At 43.0% G+C, this 25,230-nt stretch overlaps 1 protein-coding gene across 1 annotated transcript in view; it reads left to right on the top strand.

Annotated features, from left to right (window-relative positions):
• The window catches only part of Niban1 (niban apoptosis regulator 1), a 145,492-nt gene that overhangs the window by 66,306 nt on the left and 53,956 nt on the right, over positions 1–25,230 (top strand). The window contains exons 3-5 of the mRNA XM_034512826.2: positions 662–793; positions 3,828–3,942; positions 8,427–8,591. Of these exons, the coding sequence (XP_034368717.1) occupies positions 662–793; positions 3,828–3,942; positions 8,427–8,591 (412 nt within the window). The remainder of the gene's footprint in view (positions 1–661; positions 794–3,827; positions 3,943–8,426; positions 8,592–25,230) is intronic.

Raw genomic sequence — 25,230 nt, forward strand, 5'->3', positions numbered from 1 at the left:
TGGCCTGTGGACATGTGTCTTGGGTACTTTCCTATTGTTGCAATAAGAACATCACCAAAACAACTTATAGAGAAAAGAGTTTATTTGGGGCTCACAAATAGAGGGCTAGAGTCCTTGACTGTTATGTCAGGAAGCATGGCAGCAGGTAGGTAGGCTTGGCGCTAGAACTGTAGCTGAGAGGTCACATCTTAAGAAACAATCTCAGGCAGAGAAAGAGAGACTTGGAGTGAAACCGGGACAATAGGAAAACAGCTGACTGATTTTAGACATAACCTCGAGGCATGTCAGTGAGTTGCAGGGGATACTCAAAATGTGAATGCAGTCCACTGCCTCAGTCATTCACACAGTTTATCAAGCATTAAGTGCCATATGCATGCACTTAACAAATAGCACATGCATGTATACCTTCCACCATTTGCTCCCATTCCTAATCTATATAGAGGGAAATGAAAATCAGGACAGTACCATGTAACAAGTGTGGGCACTTTCCTTGAGGGAATAAGAAGGGGAATCCATGGTAGCCAGGAGAAAGCAACAGTTTCCCCGGGATCACTGTACACCAGAATTTCCTAAATAATTCCTTAAATATCATGAATAATATACTGTTGGCAAGGTGTATTATCTTTTGTTGTATCACATAATCATATCCATCTCCTTTAAGCCCCCTCTGGAACCAGGAACTGTTTTGTATGAAGCTGAGCTCTCCCAGTTTGTTGAAGACATCAGGAAATGGAAGGACAGATACATTGTGGTTAAAAACGATTTTGCTGTGGAAAGCTATGAGAGCAAAGAGGTAAGATATGACCAGATTACCACCAGTTCTTGGAGTGTTTTTAAAACATTGGTTATGTTACTCGACATGTCCTGGCCTTGACAGTTGATTGATCGGGTACTCACCTCAATGAATACTTATTTGTTGAGTATCTACTGTCTGCCAAATGTCTTATATGGATCTAAATGAATAGTAGTTGATCAGACACATGCTTGCAGTATAGGGAACAAGACAGGCTTGGGGAAAGTGATGGCAGGTAAGTGGGAATAGCTTGTGTTAAGTGACCGGTGCTTGATGTAAGAGTTTGTTCAGTGATTACTGGTGCTTGATGTAAGAGCTTGTTCAGTGATTATTCATTCAAGCTCAAGGTTCTTCTCGACCTGCAGCTTGCCACTGCTCTCTGCTCTGCCTCATCTGTCCACTCTTAAGCATCACATCTGATACATGGCTGGGGAGTTGTTATTCAATAAGATAGTGATCGAATTTGTAGGGGTTCCAACAAAGTTAGAGTACCCTAAAAACTTCAGTCCACTTCGCCTTAGGGGTTGTTTTGATTTAGTTAGACTCTTTCCAGATTATTTGTCTTGTCTTTACCAAGTGAAAACAACAAGATTAGGTGTGTAAAGCATCTACACCTGGAGGACTTAAGCTTTTAATGTTTCTTCTTTCTTCCCTCCTAGAGAGGTTATGTTCAGCTAGAACAGAAAGGACACTGAGCGGTGAATTTGGAAAGTCTAAAGTTTAGTCAAGTGTGTCACTAGTCAGAAGTAAACTCTGGACTTGTCTGAGCCTCAGCTGAACTTACAATGAGCTCAAATGATCTGGCAGATCCTCAAGAGCTCATGCCATATGCGTTTCTCATCCACACACATTCTCAAGTACCCTATGAAATGCTTGCCTGTATTAGGATTCCACTCGATCCTTAATCCACACTCCCAACACACTGCAAGCAACGGTAATGAATTATCATAGGCTTTTCATAGACATCCTACTATGTCCCTTAGACCGCTGGGAGAGGTATCTCAATAACATTAAGGGCTTTGAATTACATTGTTGACAGTTACCAGATGCATGCCTTTAGCTAAGTTACGTATGGCCTCTAGTCTCCGTTTTCTCTTCTGCAGACTGGCAGGTGTAGCTCCTTAGACTGACATAAAAGAACACACTGAAGCACCGAGCATCTGGCTAGCACAGTTTAGTCCAGAACAGAGCAATTGCTCCTCTGCTTAATACTAACTAATTGAGAAAGCTTGTTATCAGATTTATTGAGTTTTTCACCACATTTCACAGTAAATGAAATTTCTTTGTGAATTAAATTTTGGTGACTTTTATTTTTCTTCCACTTTTAAAGATGTTCTCCCCCAATTTTGAAATTTATTCTTTCTTTTCATTGCTCATTATTTCCAACTAATTTAAGTTATAAAGATATGATGAGTAAATTTGATCATGATTAGATCTTTCCAAAAACCACCTGGGTATTTAAATGAAAGGTCCATGTAGCTTGTCATCATTTGACATTATAACAATAAACATCCTGTTTGTTAATTTATAGACATATTTTTAAAAATCACACAAAAGAGTTAGACATTAACTATTTATAAATGTCTTGTTTTATTGAGAGTCCAATTTGGTGTTGAGCACAGGGACCTTGAACCATTCTCATGTCATAATTCATCCCAGTTTCCCTCACAATTGCTGGGGACCTGACAGATACAAAGATGTGTCTGGAATCTGTCACTCATGGCTGGGTTGGTGCATGTTATTTAACCTCTGTGAATTTGAGTTTTCTCACTTGTAAAATGGAGATAATATCATAGTTCTGTCTTGAGAATCAAATGATAATGTGTAGACACTTATCAGATAAAATTCACAGTGGAGTCCTGTCTGAATCAAATCACTTCACACTATTCCCAAACTGTTCAAAGACAGATTCTCCTGTTACACTCTGGGTCCCCAGTGTGCTTAAGGAGCTGATCAGTAGTTCTTCCAAGTATTAAAACAAGTTTCATAGCACTCAGTGTTTGTTTTGTTTGGATCTCTCCAGGCACCTCTTAGAGATGGAGCATGTGTTATTGTTATTTTGAGTTTTTTGCCCAGATCAATGTTATTTTAGTTATTCCCAAAGGCACACTTTAGACTGTGGGTCCCACAGTTTCTGGGTTTCAATTCTCAACTTGCCCTCAAGTTACTACTTTCAATAATTTGTCTTGACAATCAGCCTGCCAGTCAGATGCACCGGCTTGCATTTCATCTCATTTGTTTGTCCCTGGGGCGCGTCAGCATAGGCACTTAGCAGGGCAATGGATTTCATTCTTGTTTCTCAGACAGCAGAATGTCTTATCTGTCAGCCAGAATGTCTTCTGATGTCACAAAACTGCACTTCCATTCCAACGACTTCACTACAGAACATCCAGTCACAGTCACATCTGAGGCCAAACGGTCACACATTTTATTATGGCAACATTTTTGTGTTTTTTTGCTGAAACTCCATGGGAATCACTGTAGTTTCATAGTCCACAGTTTCCCTCAGCATCATATGCCCACAACAGCTGAATACTTTGTTACTTCTTGGAGTGCCTGTATATGACAGAGAGAAAAAGAGAGAGAGGGGGAGAGAGAGAGGGAGCGAAAGAGAGGGAGATGTGGGGGGGAGAGAGTAAGTGAGAGATTGCCAACCTTGTGGTTATCAGAATGAGTCAGAGACATCAGTGTCTGAAGTGATGAACATTATATAGACATAGAGATGTTACTGATACTATATTTTTCCATTTAAGAACACACTTCCTGTGAATCTCCCTGAGATTAGGGACTCTGGTTAAGAGTGACTGTCAAGCAGATTTGTTTTGTTTGTTTTGTTTTTTTTAATACTACCCTATAAGCAGCAAGAATGCAAACATATACAAACGAACGAACGAACAAATAGTCTTAAATAACATAGTGTGGGAATGTCTATCACTGGGTATGTATGTCTGGACTTGCTTGTTTTTTAAGATTTCTGACGTTTTCAAAAATATGTATTGGGGGAAATCATCTATTTCATTCCTTTCCTTTCTAGGCCTATCAGAGAGGAGCTGTTCCTAAAAGCAGGATTCTTCCAGCTGGTGGCAAGGTGTTAACCTCAGAAGAGGAATATAGTCTCTTATCCGATAAGCATTTCCCAGACCCCACTGGTAAGTCCTCTGTCTTTCCCTGTACTTTGTGTAGGTGGATCAACAGTCCTTAATGAGGGAGACTTTTGTGTAGGTAGACCAGCAGTCTCCAGTGAGGGATAACTGTGAAAGTAGACCAGCAGTCTCCAGTGAGGGAGAATTGTGTAGGTAGACCAGCAAGTCCTCAATGATGGAGAACTGTGTAGACAGACCAGCAGTCTTCAATGAGAGAGAATGGTTCCTTTCCAGAGACAATTGGCATTGTCTAGAGACTTGAAAGATGTGTGTTGTAGATGATGCTGTTAAACCGCTCACAATGCACAGGGTAACCCTGACAATGACAGATAAGTGGCCTAAGGTATCAGTAATGCCAAGATGAATTATTGCAAGTCAACATTATACTGTTTCTATTACTTCATCTCTACTCAGTCACACAGGCAGTTAATTGTGTTCCTGGCACACAGAAAGTGTGTTCTTGGTCAAGTTTCTTGGACCTTTGGGGATACACTGTAGAATTTGATAACAACACTCAAGACAGCAGAAATAAACAGGTCAGGCATCCTGTGTGACGTACAATTTCATTTTTCAGTAAGCAAGTCTTGATCTGTTAGGGATTATTATCTAATTTTGCTGTGATAGGCGGTTAAATAGTCAATACTTTAAATAATGGTTACAGGGACTCAGAGCTACTGTGAAAAAGAAAGCAGTGCCTTTGTTCACCAGTCTATAAATAATGCTGAGTGCCTGCTGTAGAAAAAGCCTTGGCCTGAGAACTGGGGGCTGGGCTTTGATGTAGCTCCGGTTGTGCCACTTAGTGAAGGTTTTCAGGAGAACCAGCTCTGAGTACCTCTGGCTTCTGTTTCTTCTGTTTTAAAATGGAGCTTCGAGCTTGAAAATTTTGAAAGTATTTTTCCAGCTTTAAAATTCTTTGATTCTCATTCATTTTTACTTATTTTTATGCAGAGAAGATGATGGATACTATATAGGCTAAATAGGGCATTTCATAGAAATTCATGAACTGTGCATAATGTAATAACTCCATCTGCCTTGGTGTAAATCACACCGCACATTCATTACTTGCTTTCTTGAAGAGAGCCCTGGATCTTATTAATGGGCATGAACATTTCATTAGAATTTATGGAGAACTATATAATCATTCCATCAGTTGTTATTCTGGTATAGATTGCCTAGTGTAGTGTTTTTAATAATACAATTATAGGTAGTGCATGGACCATAAACCTAGATTATCAAATTATTACTAAATAATTCAAACTAACATAATGTTTTATGTGCCCCCTACCTAATACTATACATGATATTTTCATCCAACAACTGCCTGTCTGCCATGTTGGCTGTGTATCTACCTGCCACTGAAAGTGGGAATATAAGCATGTTGATTCTGGAGAATCTCTCCGGAACTTTCCAGTGTAATCTGCCAGAACAGACAATGCACTTATAGATTTATTGATGAAATCATATCAGAAGGAATGAAAAAGCACAAGGCTGTGTGACTCATGCCTAGATAGCCCAGGGCTCCGCACACAGCATCTCGTCTCAATGACTATCTTCATTGTATGGTGTGGCCTGCTGCATTTTAAATATAGAGCTCGCCACAGCAGATCATTTGTTATATTCTTGTAACTCAGCTCAGAAGAAGAATGTAGATGGGTGGAATCTAGAAAATTGTTATGGAAGGTTTAGTGAGAGGTAACTAGAGGTTGAGAGGAGGGAGTTTTGTGGTAACTGGTCAATATGGGAGGCATTAACTTTCCCTGAGGAAGGCGCTGGAGGCTAATGGATAAACTGAGCTTCTTTGCAGAATGTTCAGCCAGGATGATCTGTCACAAGTGTCGCTGTGCCTTACTATATAGTGAGTCACTTATTTGGCATTTTATTAGTTAGAATCTGGTTTGCTGCACTCAATGAAATTCAAGTTAAATATGCAAAGTTTCACTGTTTTCATACAAGCATTTGAGTGTTGCTCCACGGTTAGTGTGGCAGATGCACATACCTGTCGAGGACCTGGGCTCTTCTGATTTTCTCCTCTATTTTCCCTAGGTTTGGGCACTTATTCTAACAACAACGTGGATACTGGAACTGTGGCTCCTTTCAGATAGCATGAAGGGGAGGGAGGGGGGATGCGGCTCCTTAAGGATGCCTGCAGGAGGTTTGATATGTCTGTTCAGGTGATTTCCTGCTGGCCAGCGCTTAGGAGCAGTGAGCCACCATGCTACAAGGGAAGCTGGAAATGTATGTGACGTTGTCATCATCCAAAACTTCTTGCTCAGTTAAAAGACAAACAGCTTTGGGATAGACTCCCAAAGGAAGGGGGAGTCTCTTCAATGTGTAACTGTTCATTTGTTTGTTTGTATGTACGTTGATTCCTTACTATGTTCTGGGTTTGTACCGGGCACTGGTGGGCTCAGCCTATGTTCTCAAATAGTTCTGGCTGTTGCCTTCAGATTGTTTTAGCACAGTGGAACCAGGTTCGCGTACTTGTCTTAAAGAAATCTTACCTTGTATTATTAATTTTCCAGTAGTTGACAGTCCTAAAAGCACCCCTTATAGTTCATATTCATTTCTTGGCATATCCAGCATGCTCTAGCCTCTTAGATGGTCTCACTTTCTTTCCTTTCCTAGAGACCTGAGCCCACAGAACACTGTGTCTTCTGTGTGCTCCCCAAGACCCTAGAAAGAACTTGGATCTTTTAACCAAGTGTGATGCCATGTGATAGGGATGCAAAGATAAGGCTGGGGTAGGTTCTTTTCTTCTCCTCCCATCTCTTCCCCTCCCCTCCTCTCTCCCCTCTCCTTCTCTCTCCCCTCCCCTCCTCTCTCCCCTCCCCTCTCTTCCTGTCTCTTCCCCTCCCCTCCTCTCTCCCCTCCCCTCCTCTCTCCCCTCCCCTCTCTTCCTGTCTCTTCCCCTCCCCTCCTCTCTCCCCTCCCCTCTCTTCCTGTCTCTTCCCCTCCCCTCCTCTCTCCCCTCCCCTCTCTTCCTGTCTCTTCCCCTCCCCTCTCCTCCTGTCTCTTCCCCTCTCCTCCTCTCTCCCCTCCCTTCTTTTCTTCTCTTCTCTTCTCTTCTCCTCTCTTCTCTTTTCTTTTCTTTTTCTTTCTGTCAAGACAGGGTTTCTCTCTGTAACAGAACCCAGGCTGTGCTGGGCTTGCTTTGTAGAGCAGGCTGTCCTTGCCTGCCTTTACCTTTCAAGTACTGGGATTAAAGGTGTGAGCCACCATGCCTGGCCTCGCGTAGGGTTTTTGAAAAGAGACATGGTTTCACATGAGGTTATCAGAATGGATTTTGAAGAAGTAGTTAAACATTACTGTGTGTGCTTGATATTGGACAGCAGCCACTCTACTATTGAACTAGGCCTGTAGCCTCCAAGTCTTGTCCTCTGAGGGTTACTAAAATTTTCTAGACCAACAGAGCATATCTGCTCACTCAGTGTGATGAAGTTGAATGTCTTCTAGGTTGTACAACTCTGCTACAGGCTGAGGATACAAGAATATGCCGGAAGTGGACTCTATCCTCTAGGAGACAGTGTTTAGGGAAGGGTACCCTGAGAATCAAGAATCAGGACTCATTTACTCACCCTTCCTCCCCAGTGAATGCCCAGTGTGGAAACTGGCCACTCTCATGTTTTAGGAGAACATTAAAGAGCACAAAGTACCGTTTTGGTGGAAGGTGCCAGTGAGGGCTTCCCAGAGGAGGTGACCTTGTGAGGGTGAAATGATTTTTCTCTAAAAGAGCATGATTGGGAAAAAAAGGTGACAAGGATTGTGGGAATAACTTAAAGTATGGAATGGATGGATGCTGGTCAGAGGGTTAAAGACCAAGAGTAGAGGGGAACCATACAGCTGGACAAGTGCCAACTCTTAACAGGGAGCCAGAGAGGGGGCAAACGAGGCCATAACATGCAAATGACAGCTTGTTTTTTTAAAAGGAGACATGATAAGAAGCAGGAGAGAAACCCTCCTGGAAGTCAGTGGGAGAGAATGTTGTCCAAAGAATGGGTTGCCAGGAGCAACAGCTGTTACAGATCAAGTTAAAGGACAATTACCAGTAGATAAGCTGTGGGCTGATGCCCAAGATGGCATTAGTGACTTTAGCCATTGGGTTCAGGAGCTGGTGGGGCAGGAATCAGACTGTAGTGAGAAAAGAAATAGACTGTGAAGTCAGCAAATAGTGCCCAGCTTTGCCACAGAGGAACCGTGGGGAACTGGAGCCTGCAAGAAGCACACGGAAAGGAGCTCTGTGTGCGGGTCTTTGGAGATTCTTTCAACAGTAGGGAGCTGAGGAAGATGTGTTGATTGTGTCTCTCTGTGGAGGAGTAGACTATACCTGTGGGAAGGAAACGCTGGACTGGTGGATTGAGAGAAGACAAACTCCATTTCCCTACCATCTTGCTATCCTGTGGTTGCCTCCAGATACTTTTACAGACGGAAGAAAGTGTTTGAAATGTAAGACTCGTGCTTTAAAACTATCCGTGTTCCCATTATTTTTCCAGCTTCCAGTGAGAAGAACTCTCAGCCCTTCGTGGTCCTACCCAAGGCATTCCCCGTGTACCTGTGGCAGCCTTACCTCAGGCATGGATACTTCTGTTTCCATGAGGCCCCGGAACAGCAGAAGTTCAGCGCTCTTCTCAATGACTGCATCAGACACCTGAACCATGGTAGGCTCAGTGGCTCTCTGCCCTAACGGCCACCTTTTCTGAACTGCTTTGGTCAGTCATCTGTGACCATAATTCTCAAAGCCTGAGAGAGCATTGCCATGGAGAAGAAAAGGGGGGCTATAAGCAGCCAGCTTTGAGCACAAGGAACTCAGTGGACAGAGCTTAGAGCAGTTCTGTGGTAGCTGGGGCAGGCCTCTTCTAGAGGGCTCTCTGGTTATTCATTATCCTGGCCATTCCATCAATAATATAATCCTTCCTATTCCTTTCTCCTGGTGTTCTTACTTTGTTTGTTTATTTTGGGGGATTGCTTGATTTTTGACTACAGGGTCTTACTAGGAAATACTAACTGGTCTTATCCCCACTATACAGCTCAGGCTGGTCTTGAACTCATAGTAAACCTCCTTCCTCAGCCTCTTGAGCACTGGGATATTGAGCATGTACCACCATGCCCAGCTTTCCTGGTGCTTTTAATTATTTGCCAGCAAAAATGTGCCAGTTGACCCTTTAGGTCTCTTTTCATTTATTTCCTTGTGTATTTCTGTGTAGTGGATACCCAGTAAAGATCAGTGGTACAGATCATTGGAATCTAATACTTTTCAATTAGCAGTCTTGTTGGTTAAGCTTCCCATCACTGTAGCAAATGATGTTCATGTTAGCTTACATTTATTTTGGTGATTGTTGTCTGTGGTTGGTTGGCTCTGTTGCTCTGGGCCTGTGTGATGGCACTGCAAATCTCAGCAAGAGGGAAGTGACAGAAGAGGGGGTGAGGGTCCCATAATCTGCTTCAAGGACAAGTTCTCAATCATCTTCAGGACTTCTGACCATGCATGCATAGGTCGAAGATTCTATTACAAGCACAACGCTGGGGACCAAGCCTATAACACAGAGCCCTTAGGTGGACTTACCCAGACCACAGAGGCAGTTCTTAAAACTTGAAGGGATGTAAGAATCCTGGGGTTGGGGGGTGGGGACCTGCTCAAAAGCTGGAGAGATAGCTCAGTGATGGTGAGTGCTTACAGTTTTCACAAAAGACTAGAGTTCACTGAGCACCCAGGTTGGGTAGCTCACAACTGCCTGTTATTCCAGCTCCAGGGAAGTCAGAGACCCGCCTCTGGGACCTCCTTGAACACCTGCCTTCATGTGCACAGACCCACACACAGACATATGCACATAATTTAAAAGAAAACAAAAGTTAAAACTTAACTAAAACACAGGCGCTTGGGCACTGCCCTCAGACAGGCTAATTCACTGTGATTGGCAGGAGGTGGGATTTGCTTTCCTAACAAACTTCCAAGTGATATCACCAGGCACACTCAAAGTAGCACGGCTTTTTAGATAGCATTATTTTGCTTTTAGGTATGGATTTACTTATCTACCTGTAAGTAAAATTTTAAAAAGGACTTTTCATTCCAATGTGTCACTTTTTGACATTTTAATATGAATGTAGGTTTGTCTGGGCTTGCAAGATAACGGAACTGTGTTCCTTGGCATTTGGAAAGGCAGGCAGTCAAATGTCACAGAGGGGCTCAGTCTATGCCAATCCTGTATGGGTGTAGAGTAATGAAGCATACAAAGTTCCTCTCTTGGGGAGTCTAAACAAAAATGGAATGGACGATCAAGCTTACCCACACATTCTAACTTGGTAGGTAGCAAAGTTAATGTGTTAAAGAGTAACTAGAAATCCTGGCCAAGTGAAGAAGCATGTACAGACGATCCCAGCTCTGAAATAGCCTAACTTAAGGATTTCCCGGATCATGATGATGCAAGAGTGGTACCTGTCTGGAACGGCTCTGTGCACTGTGATGCTCTCTGTCCAGGCTGGCTCTGTGCATTGTGATGCTCTGTCTTGATGCTGACAAGAGCTCTCTCGCTTGTATCACAAGAGCATTTTGGATATTGTGTTTTGTGGTTTTGCAGCCAACCAGTCCACAAAACACCCACCTGTCACTGCACAGGAAGAATGTAACATTTTATTGTAACACTGGTTTTTCAGCACATGATTATACTCAACTGCAGGGTTAGGTAAGTATTTGAACATGTTTAAGGCAGGCTAGGCTAAGCTGTGGGGTAGGTGAGGTATATTATATGTCTGTCTGTCTCTCTCTCTCTCTCTCTCTCTCTCTCTCTCTCTCTCTCTCTCTCTTCTTTCTTTGGTTTTTAGAGACAGTCTGTGTAGACCTCCATGTCTGGAACTTACTCTGTAGACTAGGCTGGATTTGAACTCACAGAGGTCCACCTACCTCTGCCTCCCTAGTGCTAAGATTAAAGGTGTGCACCACCACCGCCGTCTAGCTATATTAGATGCATTTCCAACTTACGATGGATGTGTTGAAGTGTTACCCCACTGTAAGTCAGAGAACTTCTGTGCGGCTATGGTGCTGGGGACACACTAAGTAAGCATTTTGTTGAGTACTGAGCAATACCACCAGGCTTGTGCAGAATCTTAAGTTTGTTTGGCAGGGGAGGTTTCTGAACACATGAGTTTTGAGCTGAGTCACAGTAAAAAGTACCCCACCACACACACTGCAGCTAATTTTATTATACATTTGTTTTTATGTTTGGAGATGTCCCTGAGACTATCAGTGCCACTAAGTGACAATCACTGGTGCTGCATCTCAGCAGTTCTTGGTATGTATGTATGTATGTATGTATGTATGTATGTATGTATATGTATGTGTGTATATATGAACAATACATATATGTATGTGTGTATATCTGTGTACATGTATGTGCACATGTCATGGCATGCATGTGGAGATCAGATGGTAATTTGGGGAGTCTGTTCTTTCCTGTTATCATTCAGGGTGTAGGGATCAAACTTATTTTGTCAGGCTTGGTAGCAAGTGTCCTTACTGACTGAGTACCCTTGCCAGATCCTAATTCTTGGTTTTAATATGTGTGTCAATAGAGGCTAATAAAAAAAGTTGTAACTCCATTTTGCTACAGCAACTCCAAGTAATATAATATTGACTCTTAACTAGAGCCTTATAAAAATGGTTCCCTTATTAGTCTCATGCCTGTGTCGTTAATGTCTTAGAGTCAGAGACTTGCCCGGCACTAGCTCAGTTTTCAATATACTTAGAACCTCTGCATCTTGGGTTTTAGTCTAGTAAGGACTCACAGCTGGCACAGAACCCAGGAGATACAAAGTTGCACTGAGTAAAGAATGTGTTCTGCCCAGTCAAAAGGGACTTGCTACATTCCCCGTTCCTTGTACATAATAGGAGTTTCTCTGAGGAGTTTTGGATGGTGTGGAGCCTGCATTTAGACACCATTTATGGAAGGCCTGAGTCAATTCAGAACCCAGCTCTGCTCTCTAGGATGTTGTCAAGGCATGAAGACAATGAAGTCTAGTTATACTTCTCTGGTCTGTGGCATATTCTTCAAACCAAAGACCATTTGTTCCCCACTGAGTCTCTATGCTGACAATTGGGCACAGGCCATCATAGTGTTCCAGAGAGCAGTCCTTAGTTGTTGCAGGCCAATGAGCTCATGGGGCTTTCCTATCTTGCCCCATCCCCTGATTTTTCCCCTTGTATTTGATGGCACAATGTACCACTGTTTTTACTGAATCACTTTTTCTGTCCCAAGTCCCTACCTATTATTCATTGTGTTGTCTTGAATAAGCCATTAAGAGGTTTTCTCAAGCTGCCAGTTCACTGTATTTACCAGAGTTGTTCCCAAGGGCTAGAAAATATTGCCTGTGACTAGAGCCTGAACCTCTGAGCAGGACTGTTTGCAATTGTCATTGTTCCATTGACTCTAAGGCCACCGTATAGATCTGTTGAGAACTAGGTCCTAGATATTTGAGTGACGTCTGCCACTGTTGATCCCATATGGGCTACTTAAGACATGTTCCCTATTGCTCAGGTCAACAACAGCTCAGGCCACTTGTTCCAAAAATGTTGAATCCAAATCGTTCTAGAGATTCATATCCATGCATTCCAAATCCAGATGCACTTCTGTTGTATGTAAGAAGTGTATGTATTTAACTTTGACAAAGGTCCTGTGTACGTGCTTTTCTTGTATAGTATGGCTGTCTGAAGACAGATGAGGACAATTGGAGGATCTGTGGTGCTTTGCTCTCCAAGAGAGGGAACAATAGCTAGCATTAGTTTCACTCAGGAGCTTTGAGTGTGCTGGGTAGATTTAAGATCTCCCAAGATTAATCTTTACATCACATTCCAATTCAGTTACGGCATGGCGTTTGTGTACAGTAGCTGCTACAAAATCCACACTGCAGTCCTTGACCATGGCAGGTACCACAAAGTGGGGTTTATACTTCCAAGATGTGCAGAGGCAACTTTCTTGTCCAAGACTCAGTACTGTGCTTCCTTTACAAATACAGAGCTGAACATTGGCTGTGGGGATGATGGTCATTGTCAGTGTGCGCCTGTTCCTCCAGCTGTGGAGATGCAGGAAAGGGGGACTGTTGAGCTGTGGCGTGCCTGTGGGTGTGGGTTCTGTGGGTTGAGTTGTGTGTCCTGCATCTGCCGCCTCCAAGGGGATAGGGTCACGGCTCAGAGAGGCAGAGGCGTCGGAAATTGACTGTGGGAGGGGGATAAGCTCTGGCTGTGTCCTGTGGGGATGAGACTCTTTGTTAGTTGGTCTTGGCGATTTGCTTGGCTGGGTCTCTGCTGGCTCAGCTTGCCTGCTTGAGTTGGTGGCCTTCAGCTAGAACATAGAGAGGTCGGTGGCAGGAGATTAGACTGCAGCTCTGTAGGTGAAGACCTTCTTCACGGTTCCTGATGGCAGGTCCCAAAGAAGAGAGATAGTCCATGGTCTTAAGATATTTATTGTCATGGTGGAAAATGGATGAAGCTATACCCCATTATTCTCAGGGCAGGCCTGAGGTGAAATACCTTTTGCAAGGAGAAGTGTCTGGGAAGGAATGTTTAATTGGCTATGCCCTCTGGCCTTTAGGTATCTCATTAGTATGGAGATCTGTCTTGAGGCTCTGTGGCCTGTAGTCATGCCTTCTACCTGTGCTATATGACTGATGGCCACAAACCTCTCTTTGGGAGGGGCTGTAGCTATGTGAAAGGAGCCAGGGGCCCAGGAGCAAGACTGAACTTCTACCATCCCTGAGGGGCTCCGGGGTTCAAGGCCTGTGCTCGACAAGGTACCCAGCTGCCTCTCACAGCCCCACAGGGGACTGTGTTTCTGGCAGGAGGGATAGGATAATTGGGAGCTCAGAAGCAGCACAGATTATGGACCACTTGAGGAACTGAAGAAATTCTGTGAGCTGGAGGGCATGAATGAGCAAGAGACAAAGGAAGATGGAGAAATGGACTAGATCCAGCTGGAAAGGGGTTTTATATTATATATTAAGAATGTGGACTTTCCCCAAGAATTGTAAGTCCATAAGCAACATGATCCTTGCTTCTATCAAGGGGGTCACAGTGGCTGCAGCGTAAGCAGCATGGGGTGGGAGAGCAACATTTTGTGGTGCCAGGAGGCCACTTAGGAAGTTTAGTCAGGCAGCAACAGATGGCCATAGGCTGCATCAGGCAGAGGGCATGAATTAGTGAGAAAATTCATCAATAGATAGCCATTGTTCTTGCCCTAAAGGATTTGGAAAAAAAAAAGAGAGCGTGGAATAGATACAGTATCAATGCATGGGTGGTGAGTGCTGGCAACTTCCTTTGACAATGCTGAGCTAACCGGAAGGATGCTGCATTACCCTGGAGGACAGCCAGGACCTCCACTAAGCAAATGCCTGTGTTTATTTACATCATGGGGAACACTCAGGGAGAAAATCTGGGAACTATGAGGGCCATGGGTTGAAAAACCCAGAAGAACCCAGAGGATTTAGGCTAAGAGATCACAATGATGTGACTCAGGCAGCCCTCGTGACCTCCAAGGGCTTTGGTGGTGGCGGCGCTGGGCTGAATGTGACGTTATAAAGCGATTGCATTTTAGATTTGGTTGCTTTGTCAGTGCTATGTGCCTCAAGCTCTTTTCCAGAACTCCCCTGTGAAATCACACACTTTTATTAGATTTGATTTTGACACTTCGCAGTTTTAGGTGTTCAATACACGCTGCTGAGTTAAATTGGATTTCAGAACAGAAAAAGACTTTACAATTCAAATGAGATGCAGCCATTCCTTTTAATGTGTTTATTTTGACATGGTGTTTTACATTCTCCAGCACTGGGCAGCAGATCTCTGGTTTGTTTTCACCGACTTAATGTCTACACACAGTCTAGTGATACCTACAAAGGAAGTTTATTACTTGAGGGACTGTCTGGTGGTGTGGGCACCAATCAATTCTAACTGAAAATACAGAGTGAGTTTTATTATGTAATCTATTTGTGCCACCCATGTTTTTGGACAAACAGATCTAGGAATTGGACAATTCTAACTTATACCTAATTGTTTTTGGCCAGTGTACTTCAAATAAACATTATTGGGAGAAAGAAAATTTAAAAACAAAACTTTTGGGGGGGGTTGGGGGGCTTGGCAAAGGGTGTCTCTGTGAAGCCCTGGCTATCCTGGAACTTACTTATGTAGATCAGGCTGGCCTTGAACTTACAGAGATCCACTTACATCTGCCGGCCAAGTGCTGGGATTCAAGGCATGTGCTACCACTACCTGGCTTTTTTTTTTCCTTCTTAATTTTATGTGCATTGGTGTTTTTCCTGCATGTATGTCTGTGTGAGGGTGTCAGATCTTGGCTACAGACAGTTGTGAGCTGCCATGTGGGTGCTGGGATTTAGACTCCGAATCCTCTGGAAGAGCAATCAGTGCTCTTAACTACTGAGACATCTCTCCAGCCCAAAACACAATTTTTATAAACAGCACTTTGAATGCTTTTACTTGCAACCACATAGCTGTGAACCTCCACAGCACCTAAGCACATACCCATTATAAGCTGGGAACAAAGTGTTTGGTAACTATTCTTTCCTAAAAATGAAATGTCAGTGTCTTGTCTTAGAAGGAGTGGTATTAAAGGAAATTTTCTTAAACTTGTACTCTTTGCACAGACCACCTCTCTCTGAACTTTGCCTGTGCTTATTGTATGACGTGGTTAATACTCTACAATAGCAAATATTTCCCTTTGTCCTCCTGTGAATGTGAGATTTTCTCTGAAGTCATTATTTCTCCTTTTCTGGACTTTGCTGATTATTTATAAGATCCCAGATTAGGGAAGGAGCTTTAGGTTCACCTATTATATACATTAGAGTACCTATGATAAAGCTTGAATAGGACTCTGCTTGTGAGTGGCAGAGGGCTGGATGCTCTGATTCAGCCCTTACTTCTATCTCAGATAGACATATCGTACTGATTCTCAACATTACTTTACAAAAAAAACCCCAAGCAATCTTTTGGACATTTTGACCACACAACTTTTAAATCAAACTACTGTCATGATTGTTTGCCACATTCCACAGTGACACAGTCTGGAACAGTCACATAAGGTCTTCAGAGACCTGGGGTGTGTGGGTTTCTTGATTAGTGGCATTATCTAAGCCGACCTTGCTATTCTATCCACTGGTTACATATGACCGGATCACTTAGCTTACACAGACCTGGAATATAAAGTGTTTGAGGTTGTAGGTTGTATGCTGATTAAATGTTGGAGGGTTGAAATGCAACGGTCCATGATTTTATACAATTTAAATGTAAATGTCTTATGGTGTGTGAGTACATCTCTGGAACACCGCAGATGTCACTGATCTCAGACATGCCTTTATAATGCTTCTGCTTTTGGTGCTAGTTAAATTAATGTTCTCAAAGCAGCATGAGGCCTGGACGTGGAAGAGGGGTCTCCCCCAGAAGCTAGAGTACTAGAACTGTGTCCCTTAGGCATTCGGTTCATTACCCAGCACAGGCTAAGGCTGGTCTCTATAGCCTTGGTGCCTAAAGCCACAGTGCCAGGCAACTACATTTGAATACTTCTTGTCAGACAGTGATGCTCCTGGGACAGCAGCCACCATTCTCTTCCCCACTTCTGCTGAGCTAAACAATCGTCTTGGCATGAGGGCCTAAAAACGATGCAGTTCTAATAGTTAAGGGTTGCCAGTCAGACCAGTGATGCAAACAGTTAACCAAACGACGAATTGAAGAGTTAATTTAAAATCTGTATCATTAAGATTGGGTATATTCCAAAAATTAATGGAAATAATAATAATACCTGCAGGGAAATTTGAATAGCTTTCAAGTTTTGGGTTTTTTTTTTTTTTAACTTGTCATTAGGACATGTTAACATTGAAACTCACTAGAAAAGGATTCTACTTGGCATATGTTTCTTTTAAAAATCAGCACTTTGGAGAATTTGGAGGAAATTCTGGCACACTGTAAAATGCTGAGCCCTGTGATCCTCGAGTCCCTTGCTGGGAACAGACTTGGAGGGTGAGAGGAAGAGCCCTAGCCAGGAGCTGTGGCTCATTCTACTAGTTGTTTTGAGGTTGTTTAAATGTTAAATATTGAGTGTATGTGAAGGAATGTGTGACATATCCGGCAGGAGGAAGGGGATCTGCTGTGACCTCCGATGCCTCTCGATGTCTTTTCTCCATCTTCCCTCTGACCGCACACCACCCTGAGTGGTTTTATGCTGTTTTTTGTTTCTCCACAGCAGCCTTATCTCATACGGAGTGATCGTCTAGCATACTTTAAGCCTGATCCACATGGAATCTGACCACGTCTTCTCCCACGATCTCCTTATTAATATTCCATTCCAGCGCCTCGCTTGCGTGATTGCCTATAGCTGTTGGCCACTGGCAATCAGTGCTAAAGCAATTCCATTGTATTAATATGCTGTGATTTCTAAGACTCACTCCGCTGTTGACAGGGACCTGGGATGCTTCCAGCATTTGTCACTCAGAATGCCACTGCGAGAACCTTCTATTTGTTCTGGTTTATAGGAATTTGATTTTTATTTTGCTTGCTAATATCTTAAGGAGTTTTCTCATCTATGTTACTGAGCGTATTTGGTATGTAAGCTTCCTGTTGGTTGATAAGATTCTAAGGTCTGGCTGTTAAGGTCATTTATGCTTTACAAAATGGACCGGAGGGCTGGGCACATAACATAGTCGCTGAGCATATGCTAGCATGCATGAGGCCCTGGGATAGATAGATCGTGACCTAACCGTACTCCCTATAGAAAATTAGAGAACATTCTTGCTCTTCTTGCCCAAATTTTTATAATAAAAAGGAGTTTAGGTAAGGCTGGAATTGTTCATGTTTAATATTTGATAGAACTTGGACATGAACGTGTCTTAGCCTAAGGCTCTTCTTTAAAAAAATAATAATTTGTATTTCTTTGACAAGTCCGTAGACACATGTTCTGTGTCTTGATAATACCTACCCTCGTCTCCCCCTTCACCTTCTCCCAGGGTCCCCCTAATGCAATCCCCCCCTCAACTTTATGCCTTATTTATTCATTTCAATCCACGGAGTCTAATTAGCATTGCCCATACGAGCGTGGTGTGAGCTCACCCACTGCCGCCTGCGCCATCTACCAGTGGTCATCCTCTGCCCAACCTCAGAAAAGTAACTGACCCTCTGCAAGCCATCAGTGAGCTGTTCATAGCTCTTCAGCCGGGGCTGGGGCCTTGGCGTAGCCCCTCTCAAGGCTCTTTCTGGGGGGAGATTTAAAACCAGTGACTTATATTTATAAATTGTTTTACGACTATGACACAGCTTCTATTCTATGTACGGAATTCTAGAGTGGCTGTTGTCTTTCTGTCATCACAGTGAAGACTGTCCTCTATCATTAACTAGCTTTCCTCTGTGAAGCAGGAACATTTGCTGTCAGCTTAATGGCTCTTTTGGGAATAATTTCATTTATTTCAAAAACATTTTCTCAGCTGGGTGTGGAGACCCACATCCCAGCACTTGAGAGAGTAAAGGCAGGAGGATCAAGAGTTCAAGGCCAGCCTCTGTTACATAGCAAGTCCTAGGCCAGCTTACTTCACAAAGAAAAACAAAAGTCTCTCTTTGTCCTTAGTATCCTGGGGTTTTGTAAGAATGTATCTTAGCTGAGAATTTTCTTAGGCACTGATAACACTTTCACATCACTCCAAGGTCCCTTTTGGGTTTCTGTACTAGTTTGCCAAGGTTCCTGTGGCTGGATGACCTCAGCACTGGAAAGTTGCATCTAGTTTTAGAGGCAACTAAATCCTGGTGCAGGCAGAACAGTTTCCTCTGAGGATGGTGAGAGGGGCCCATTGTAGGCTTTTCTCCTTGGCTCTTAGATGCTTCCCTGAGACCTGCCTTTGTCTTCATGGGGCCCTTGAGCCACTGTTTGTGTTTATGTCCACGACTGTGTCAGTGTCTGAATGTCCCCTTCCTTCACCTTTGACACCTACATTTATTTATACATCTATTTATTTAATTTTGTATGGGGTGTGTGGAGGTCAGAAGACAGCAAGTAGTGGGTGTTCTTCTTCTACATGGGTCCTGGGGAGGGGTCTTGGGTATTTGGCAAGTACCTTTACCTACTGAGTCATCTTGCTGACCCCTTTGAAAACACCAGTAATCCAAGATGGGGGTGGAGGGAGTGACTAACCTATTCCAGAATGACCTCACTTTAACTAAGTAGGTCTGCTAGGACTTCCTTTCCAGATAAAGTCACTTTCTGGCCTAGGGTGCAGGACTTGGGAAAGCACTCTGTTGACGCCTCAAGGCAGTGTGAGGCAGGTGCTGCTGTTAATTGCGTCCTTCTTAGTGTGCAGACAAGGTCTCTGAGATAGCAATTCCGACAGCTGGCTCAAGACAATTTTAAACCCAGGCAGTGTGACGTCAAAGCTCGTGGATTGAAGTTTACAGAAAAAAAAAAGCCACCCTAAAGTTTTCCAAGACTGATTAAAATCTTGTGGAGAATTGGGATGTGGCAGGACCAGGGCCACATACTCTTGAGATATCTTTAGACTCTCAAGATGACCATTTGTTATTCACCTTGGAGTCTAGGTTAACCCCCTTGTGACTGTCACGAGGAACTTCTTGGAATGCACTAGAACAGACACTGGCTTCCTCCATTCAAAAACTAATAGAGTTGTGAGATGGCATCTGAAACCTACTGTAGAAGCCTCTCCATTTTGCTTTAGCCCACCCACCTATCAGACATTTAAAGATTCATTGACCTGTTACTTCTTTTGTTCTGTAACTATGAAAGCCCCAGGAAACTGTTGCCATGTTGGAACATGCTGTTTGAGGGCAACCTGAATCCATGTTCCCAGGCCACAGTTGCTCCTACTCCCTCCGAGGTGAGGGCTCTGGTCCGTGTGGACACTTTTCTTTGGGGGCTACTTATTAAGAACCTACTGTAAGGCAGTATTTGACTAGCTGGTAGTTAAGAAAAAAATTCAGTCCATTTCCCGCTTGGGGCCTGGTGATTTGAGGTTAGTCATTTCAAACTAAGCTCGACACAGATGATTTCTTAGTATTGGTTTGAGGAGGAAGTGAATCACTGTACATCTATTGAAATTCGGGTAGCAATTGAGATGGAGAAGTCTTCGCCTTGAAACCTGAAGTGGTGCCTTTACCCAAATGGGTGTTTCCACGGCCAGCTGCTCTACAATAAACTTGTTCTCCAATGCTAGATTTTTTGCATATATAAATATGTAGCTATGAATAATGTGAGATATATTATAGGCATGGGGATGAGAACTCATAGTGCTTATGTGTTTAAACATAAACTATTTATGTTTTAAGTAGTTACCATTCACTTTGTTTTCCCTACAGAACTTTTTTTTTTTTTTTCTGTTAACTGGACTGTTGTCTTTTTGTTTAAGGCGGGATCACACTTAGCTCAAGCTGGCCTCCAACTCATTACGATGTCCCGGCTAGCCTTGATTTCTAATCTGCCTGCCTCAACCTGCTGAGTGCCGAGATAACTGGCCCGAGCCACCATGCTCAGTTTGTTAAGTGGATTCTTGGCTACTGCTGAGAGGAATCCTGCTTTGACCTGACTTTGTTTCTTGGTGATTTCTTCAGAAAAGTAAAGTCAAGCTTGAACCAGTATCTAGTAGTTAACAAGATGCTTCTATTTTATGGGGCTTAGAAAAGGAAAAAAAGAAGAGAGAAGTTGGAGAGAAGCCATATAGGGAAGCTGGAGAGAAGCCATATCTTAATGCCTGCTTTCACACCTTACCAGGCCAAGCCACTCCCTGATAACTTCCTTTCCTGCTGGAGATTAGGGTGTGGTCTCTGTTGGGATCGGCAGAGAGAACTGAGAATCTCTGAACTAGATGTCTGCTCACACTGCCTGTTCACTATGGTGGCCATCACCAGGGAAAGACACGAGATGGGACAAGAGAACTTGTATTAAAGGTGTGTTGTCATAGATTCTGGGGGCAAGACAGAAACATGAGGCTGCATTGGTGAAGTTAGCCTGTTCTGTCAACAGTGGAGAATTTGTGGAATTATTTTCTCCTGGTATTGAAGGAGACACGGGATAACAGAAACCCGAAGTGGGAATGTCATTTCAAACCACTCCGTCCCATTTCATGTCAACTCTTGGCTAACCCCAAGTGGTTCTGTTCCAAAGAACATGTTCAGTCAGGCTAGATGTCCTTCTGGGACATTTCTGATCACTGCCTGGTCCTTTTTCAATCCCTGCAAGGAGAATAATTGTTGACGGTACCCTTCTGTCTTTCTTCTTTAAGACCCCTCCTCGTGCTGGGGATTGAGCTTGGGGCTCCATACATATTAAGTGAATGATTTATGACCGACCTAAGTTTTCTGGTCCCTTTTTCTCAGCATTAAGCTATTAGATTGAACATTTTCAATTTTGGGGAAGTCAGCAGCCTTTCCATGAAGTTGTAGACTCTCTTTGGTGATAACAGTGGGCTATTCTTCCCAAGAATTTGCATCTACCCAGCACTTCTTGCCTGAAGAATGTTAATGAAGTATGAGGTATGCTGTTGCCTGGAACCGTATGCTCTTATTACAACCTGCAACATTTTGCAGCAAGACTGTTTATTGAGGACATTCAAAGTGGTAGGAGAGCAAGTTTTTCTACATGTACTCGGGGTGTGTGCGTGTGCGTGTGCGTGTGCGTGTGCGTGTGTGTGTGTGTGTGTGTGTGTGTGTGTATTACTAGAGTTACAATTACCTTCCTCATTGGCCTTGCCTGGTGTCACATTGATCTAAGTGTCATGTCTCATAATTGTTGTGTAGAATGACCCATATTCAAATCCCAGCATCCATGTCAGGCACTGCACATCTGCCTGCATCTCCAGCATCTCCAGCTACCGGGGAACCTTCTTCTGGCCCAATTCCCAGCATGGGAAGGGGTTGGAAAAGAAAAAACCAGAAACCTGCAACAAATACAGCAATAGCATTTGGTGTTTGACTTTGAGATGAATCACCTTCCTGACAATAACAGAGATGAACTGAATGCTGGTTGTCTGGAAGAAGTATGAAACTTCCCTTCTTCCTTCTTCAGATACTTTATGAGCTAAACAATTCCTAAGGTCGCCTGCCAAGGGTAATCATAAATATCACTGCCTTTCTGATGGCTTGATAAATTTTATGGTTGGGTTTGGTCTTGACAGAGAATGGGGAAATCCCCAGATGACGACTTACTTGGCAGCAGTCATGTCTAGTTTCTCCTCACTTCTAGTTTCATATGTCTGTTTGGTTTAAAATTAACACTGTGCTGTTCCTCTTTCCAGATTATGGACTAATGAAGATGTCTCTGGAAATATAAATTTTATGGTTGAAAGAAGGGAGCATATTTAAAATTGAAATAGCGTATACTAGGGAGCTAACAATTATGTTAAGTGGATTATTACCCATTATAATCTTGAAAGTACATTTATTTCCTATTTTCTCACTTACTGTTTGTACTACTCTTTGCTTTTTTTTTTTTAACTAAATCTTAGGTCAGTGACTCACTTTGGGGTTCTTTTCTGAAGACAAGAATCTATGTAATTTCCTCAAATTTTTATTTTTAAAAACTCAAATGTATGTGTGAGTGTGAAAGTGTGTGTGTGTGTGTGTGTGTGTGTGTGTGTGTGTGTGCGCGCGCGCGCTAGCCACTTGGATGTGGGTTCCTGCAGAGGCCAGAGAAAAAGTCTCCTGGAGCAGGAGATACAGGCAGTTGTGAGCTGACTGATGTGGGTGCTGGGAACCGAATGTGGGTCTTCTGGAAGAGCAGCAAGTGCTCTTAAACTGCCTTAATCCACCAGTTATTGCCAAGAAAGTTCTGCTTTACTTGTTAAACAGATAAGGCTCCTGGGAAGGCAGCTTTCTCTCTTGACTGTCTATCTGGTGATTTGTCCACCCTACCTTCAGCTTTCCTAAAGCTGACCACCTTCTAAGGCTTCTCGTCACCTGCTGTCCTTTCAGTTTAGGCTTCTTTCTTACATAAAACAATATTTTTGCATTTTTATTTGCTTAACTCATGAGAATCCACCTAAATAGATTCCTAAGACTGGGCAGGCAGTGTGAAATGTGTTGTATTGTGCTGTCTTTTAAATGACTGGTTTTCTGCCTGTACCACATGGAGTGTTCCTTCCTTGCACTAAAAGATTTACTGTTGTTTATACATCTCCTGCTATTTTCCATATAATTCTTTACAGTCACACTGGTGATTGTCATTCTACTGTCATTCAGAATAAATGATGTCATCATCCACAAAAGAAACTAGACTGCATTTCTCCACACAAACTACCTCAAGCTCTATGAGAATACCAGCAGGGAAGATAAGAGCTTCTGCTAGCTCTGCCGTAGTCAAAGGTGTACTCACACCAGTTCATAGTTACAGTAACACGTATACTGAAAGTCTACTTGTTTCTGTGAACTTCTGAAAGAATAAAATAGAAACTAAATGGTTTGTGCCTCATGGTTTGCCACATGTATGATGACCTAACTGGTGACAATATACTAGCTAACATTGTTAATATTTTCTGAGCACAGGCTCTGGGACAACCACTGTTGGCAACAGTTCTTTTCAGTTAGATAGCTCTACTGTCCAGGGTCTGAAGGTGAGACAGGTGCTAAACTTGATATGGCTTAGTTACAGTTACCAAGTGCTAGATTCACAGGGCCATCCGAAGTGTCCGACTCTAAAGCACTGGCTCCTATTGTTTGTTAAAGAGCTCAGGACCTGAAGGTTTGTATTCAATTTTCCTCTATATGTTTTTAAAAGGATTTCAGAAAGTAAGGATACAAACAGCCAACTACGAAATGCCTGTTGATGCGTGTTCACTGAGCTCTTCCAATCTGCAACAGTGCTGATCACAGGTAACTTCAGCCTCCATGTAATAGACATTGTATAGTCTCCTGGAAATAGAGACACTCAGGACCTTAGGGATCAGAGCTGAGCTGACTGGCTCCCAGATCCATGTTTGTGCTATTTTCTAGAATGTGTTCAGACAAGGTCGAATTCTGTGATGTCTGGAAAGCAGGTTATGAGATTGAGAATGTTTGGTTTAGCAATGGTTTATGCAGGGAAAAGTCTTCAAATATCTTCTGTCACTTAGAAGAAGAGTCCTTTCGCTTTGTTCCAAAGGGTAAAAAAGTGTTCCTTATAACCACAGGCAAGCTAGATTCTGAAATTACTGATGTACTTACTTGCTTTTTGGAATTGTATTTAATAAGAGTAGAAATTGGATCTATCATTTAAAAATGACAAAAATATTAACTCAGTTAAAGGCCCCAGGTGGCTCCTTGTCACACACATCTTCAAGGAATAGTGCTTCCTGAACACTAGAGGTAAAGTCTCAGGCTGATCCTACAACATGTGAGATGCGAACAACAGTCCTTCTTATTTTTAAATTTACTTCCGAGCATAGTGTCAGTTGTTCTGGAGAATGGTAAGGTCAAGTGATGACGTAGGGGAAAGGACTGGTCTCGGTGTTCAAGGCTTCCATAAAACAGACAGCATCAGGCACGTGAGCTAGCATCACCTGCAAGCACTGTGGAGAAGAGACAAGAGATAAGAGATTGCTTCACTAAGCAGGAAACTCCTGTCATTCCTTAGAGGAGGCAGGTGATATTTAACTGATATAGAACCTGGTGAGAGATTTTTTTTTTTTAAGGACAGGTTTCTCTATGCAGCCCTGGCTATCCTGGAACTCACTCTGTAGACCAGGTTGGCCTCAAACTCAAGAGGTCCACCTGCCTATGGCGTGTACCACCACTGTCCAGCAGGGATTTTTTTTTTTTTTTTAAATAGAGAAGCAAAGCAGGATAAAAAGACAGTAACCCTTAGGAACCTGGGTATAAAAGGACTCCCTCACCTAGAAATCTGGTTGAAGCTTCTGCAATAGGCACTCAGGAATTCTGGACCAGTTATCAACAGCTACCCGAGGCATTTCCTCCTTCTCAGCTTTAAGCTGCAATTATCCTGGATCTCACCAGAAATCTCCCTTTTTAACTCTTGTGTAACCCCAGTGGCTCCTGGTTTTATTACTGTAGTTTCTATCTAAGACTCCCCTGCAGCTGCCCTATAATCTCACATATCACACACACACACACACACACACAGAGAGAGAGAGAGAGAGAGAGAGAGAGAGAGAGAGAGAGAGAGAGAGAAGGTTTCTTAGCCACCCTTTGAGATGTAACTTGAGCCACCAAGATGGTAACTATGGCTAATATTCAGACACTTAATTATAACTCTTCTTTGAGGAGGCCACGCCTGTACTCTATTCTTTCCTGAGTCTCTGTCTTTCTATTTTTAATAAACT

Source organism: Arvicanthis niloticus, chromosome 10 (assembly GCF_011762505.2).
Source record: "Arvicanthis niloticus isolate mArvNil1 chromosome 10, mArvNil1.pat.X, whole genome shotgun sequence".
In the NCBI taxonomy this organism is placed as follows: Eukaryota; Metazoa; Chordata; class Mammalia; order Rodentia; family Muridae; genus Arvicanthis; species Arvicanthis niloticus.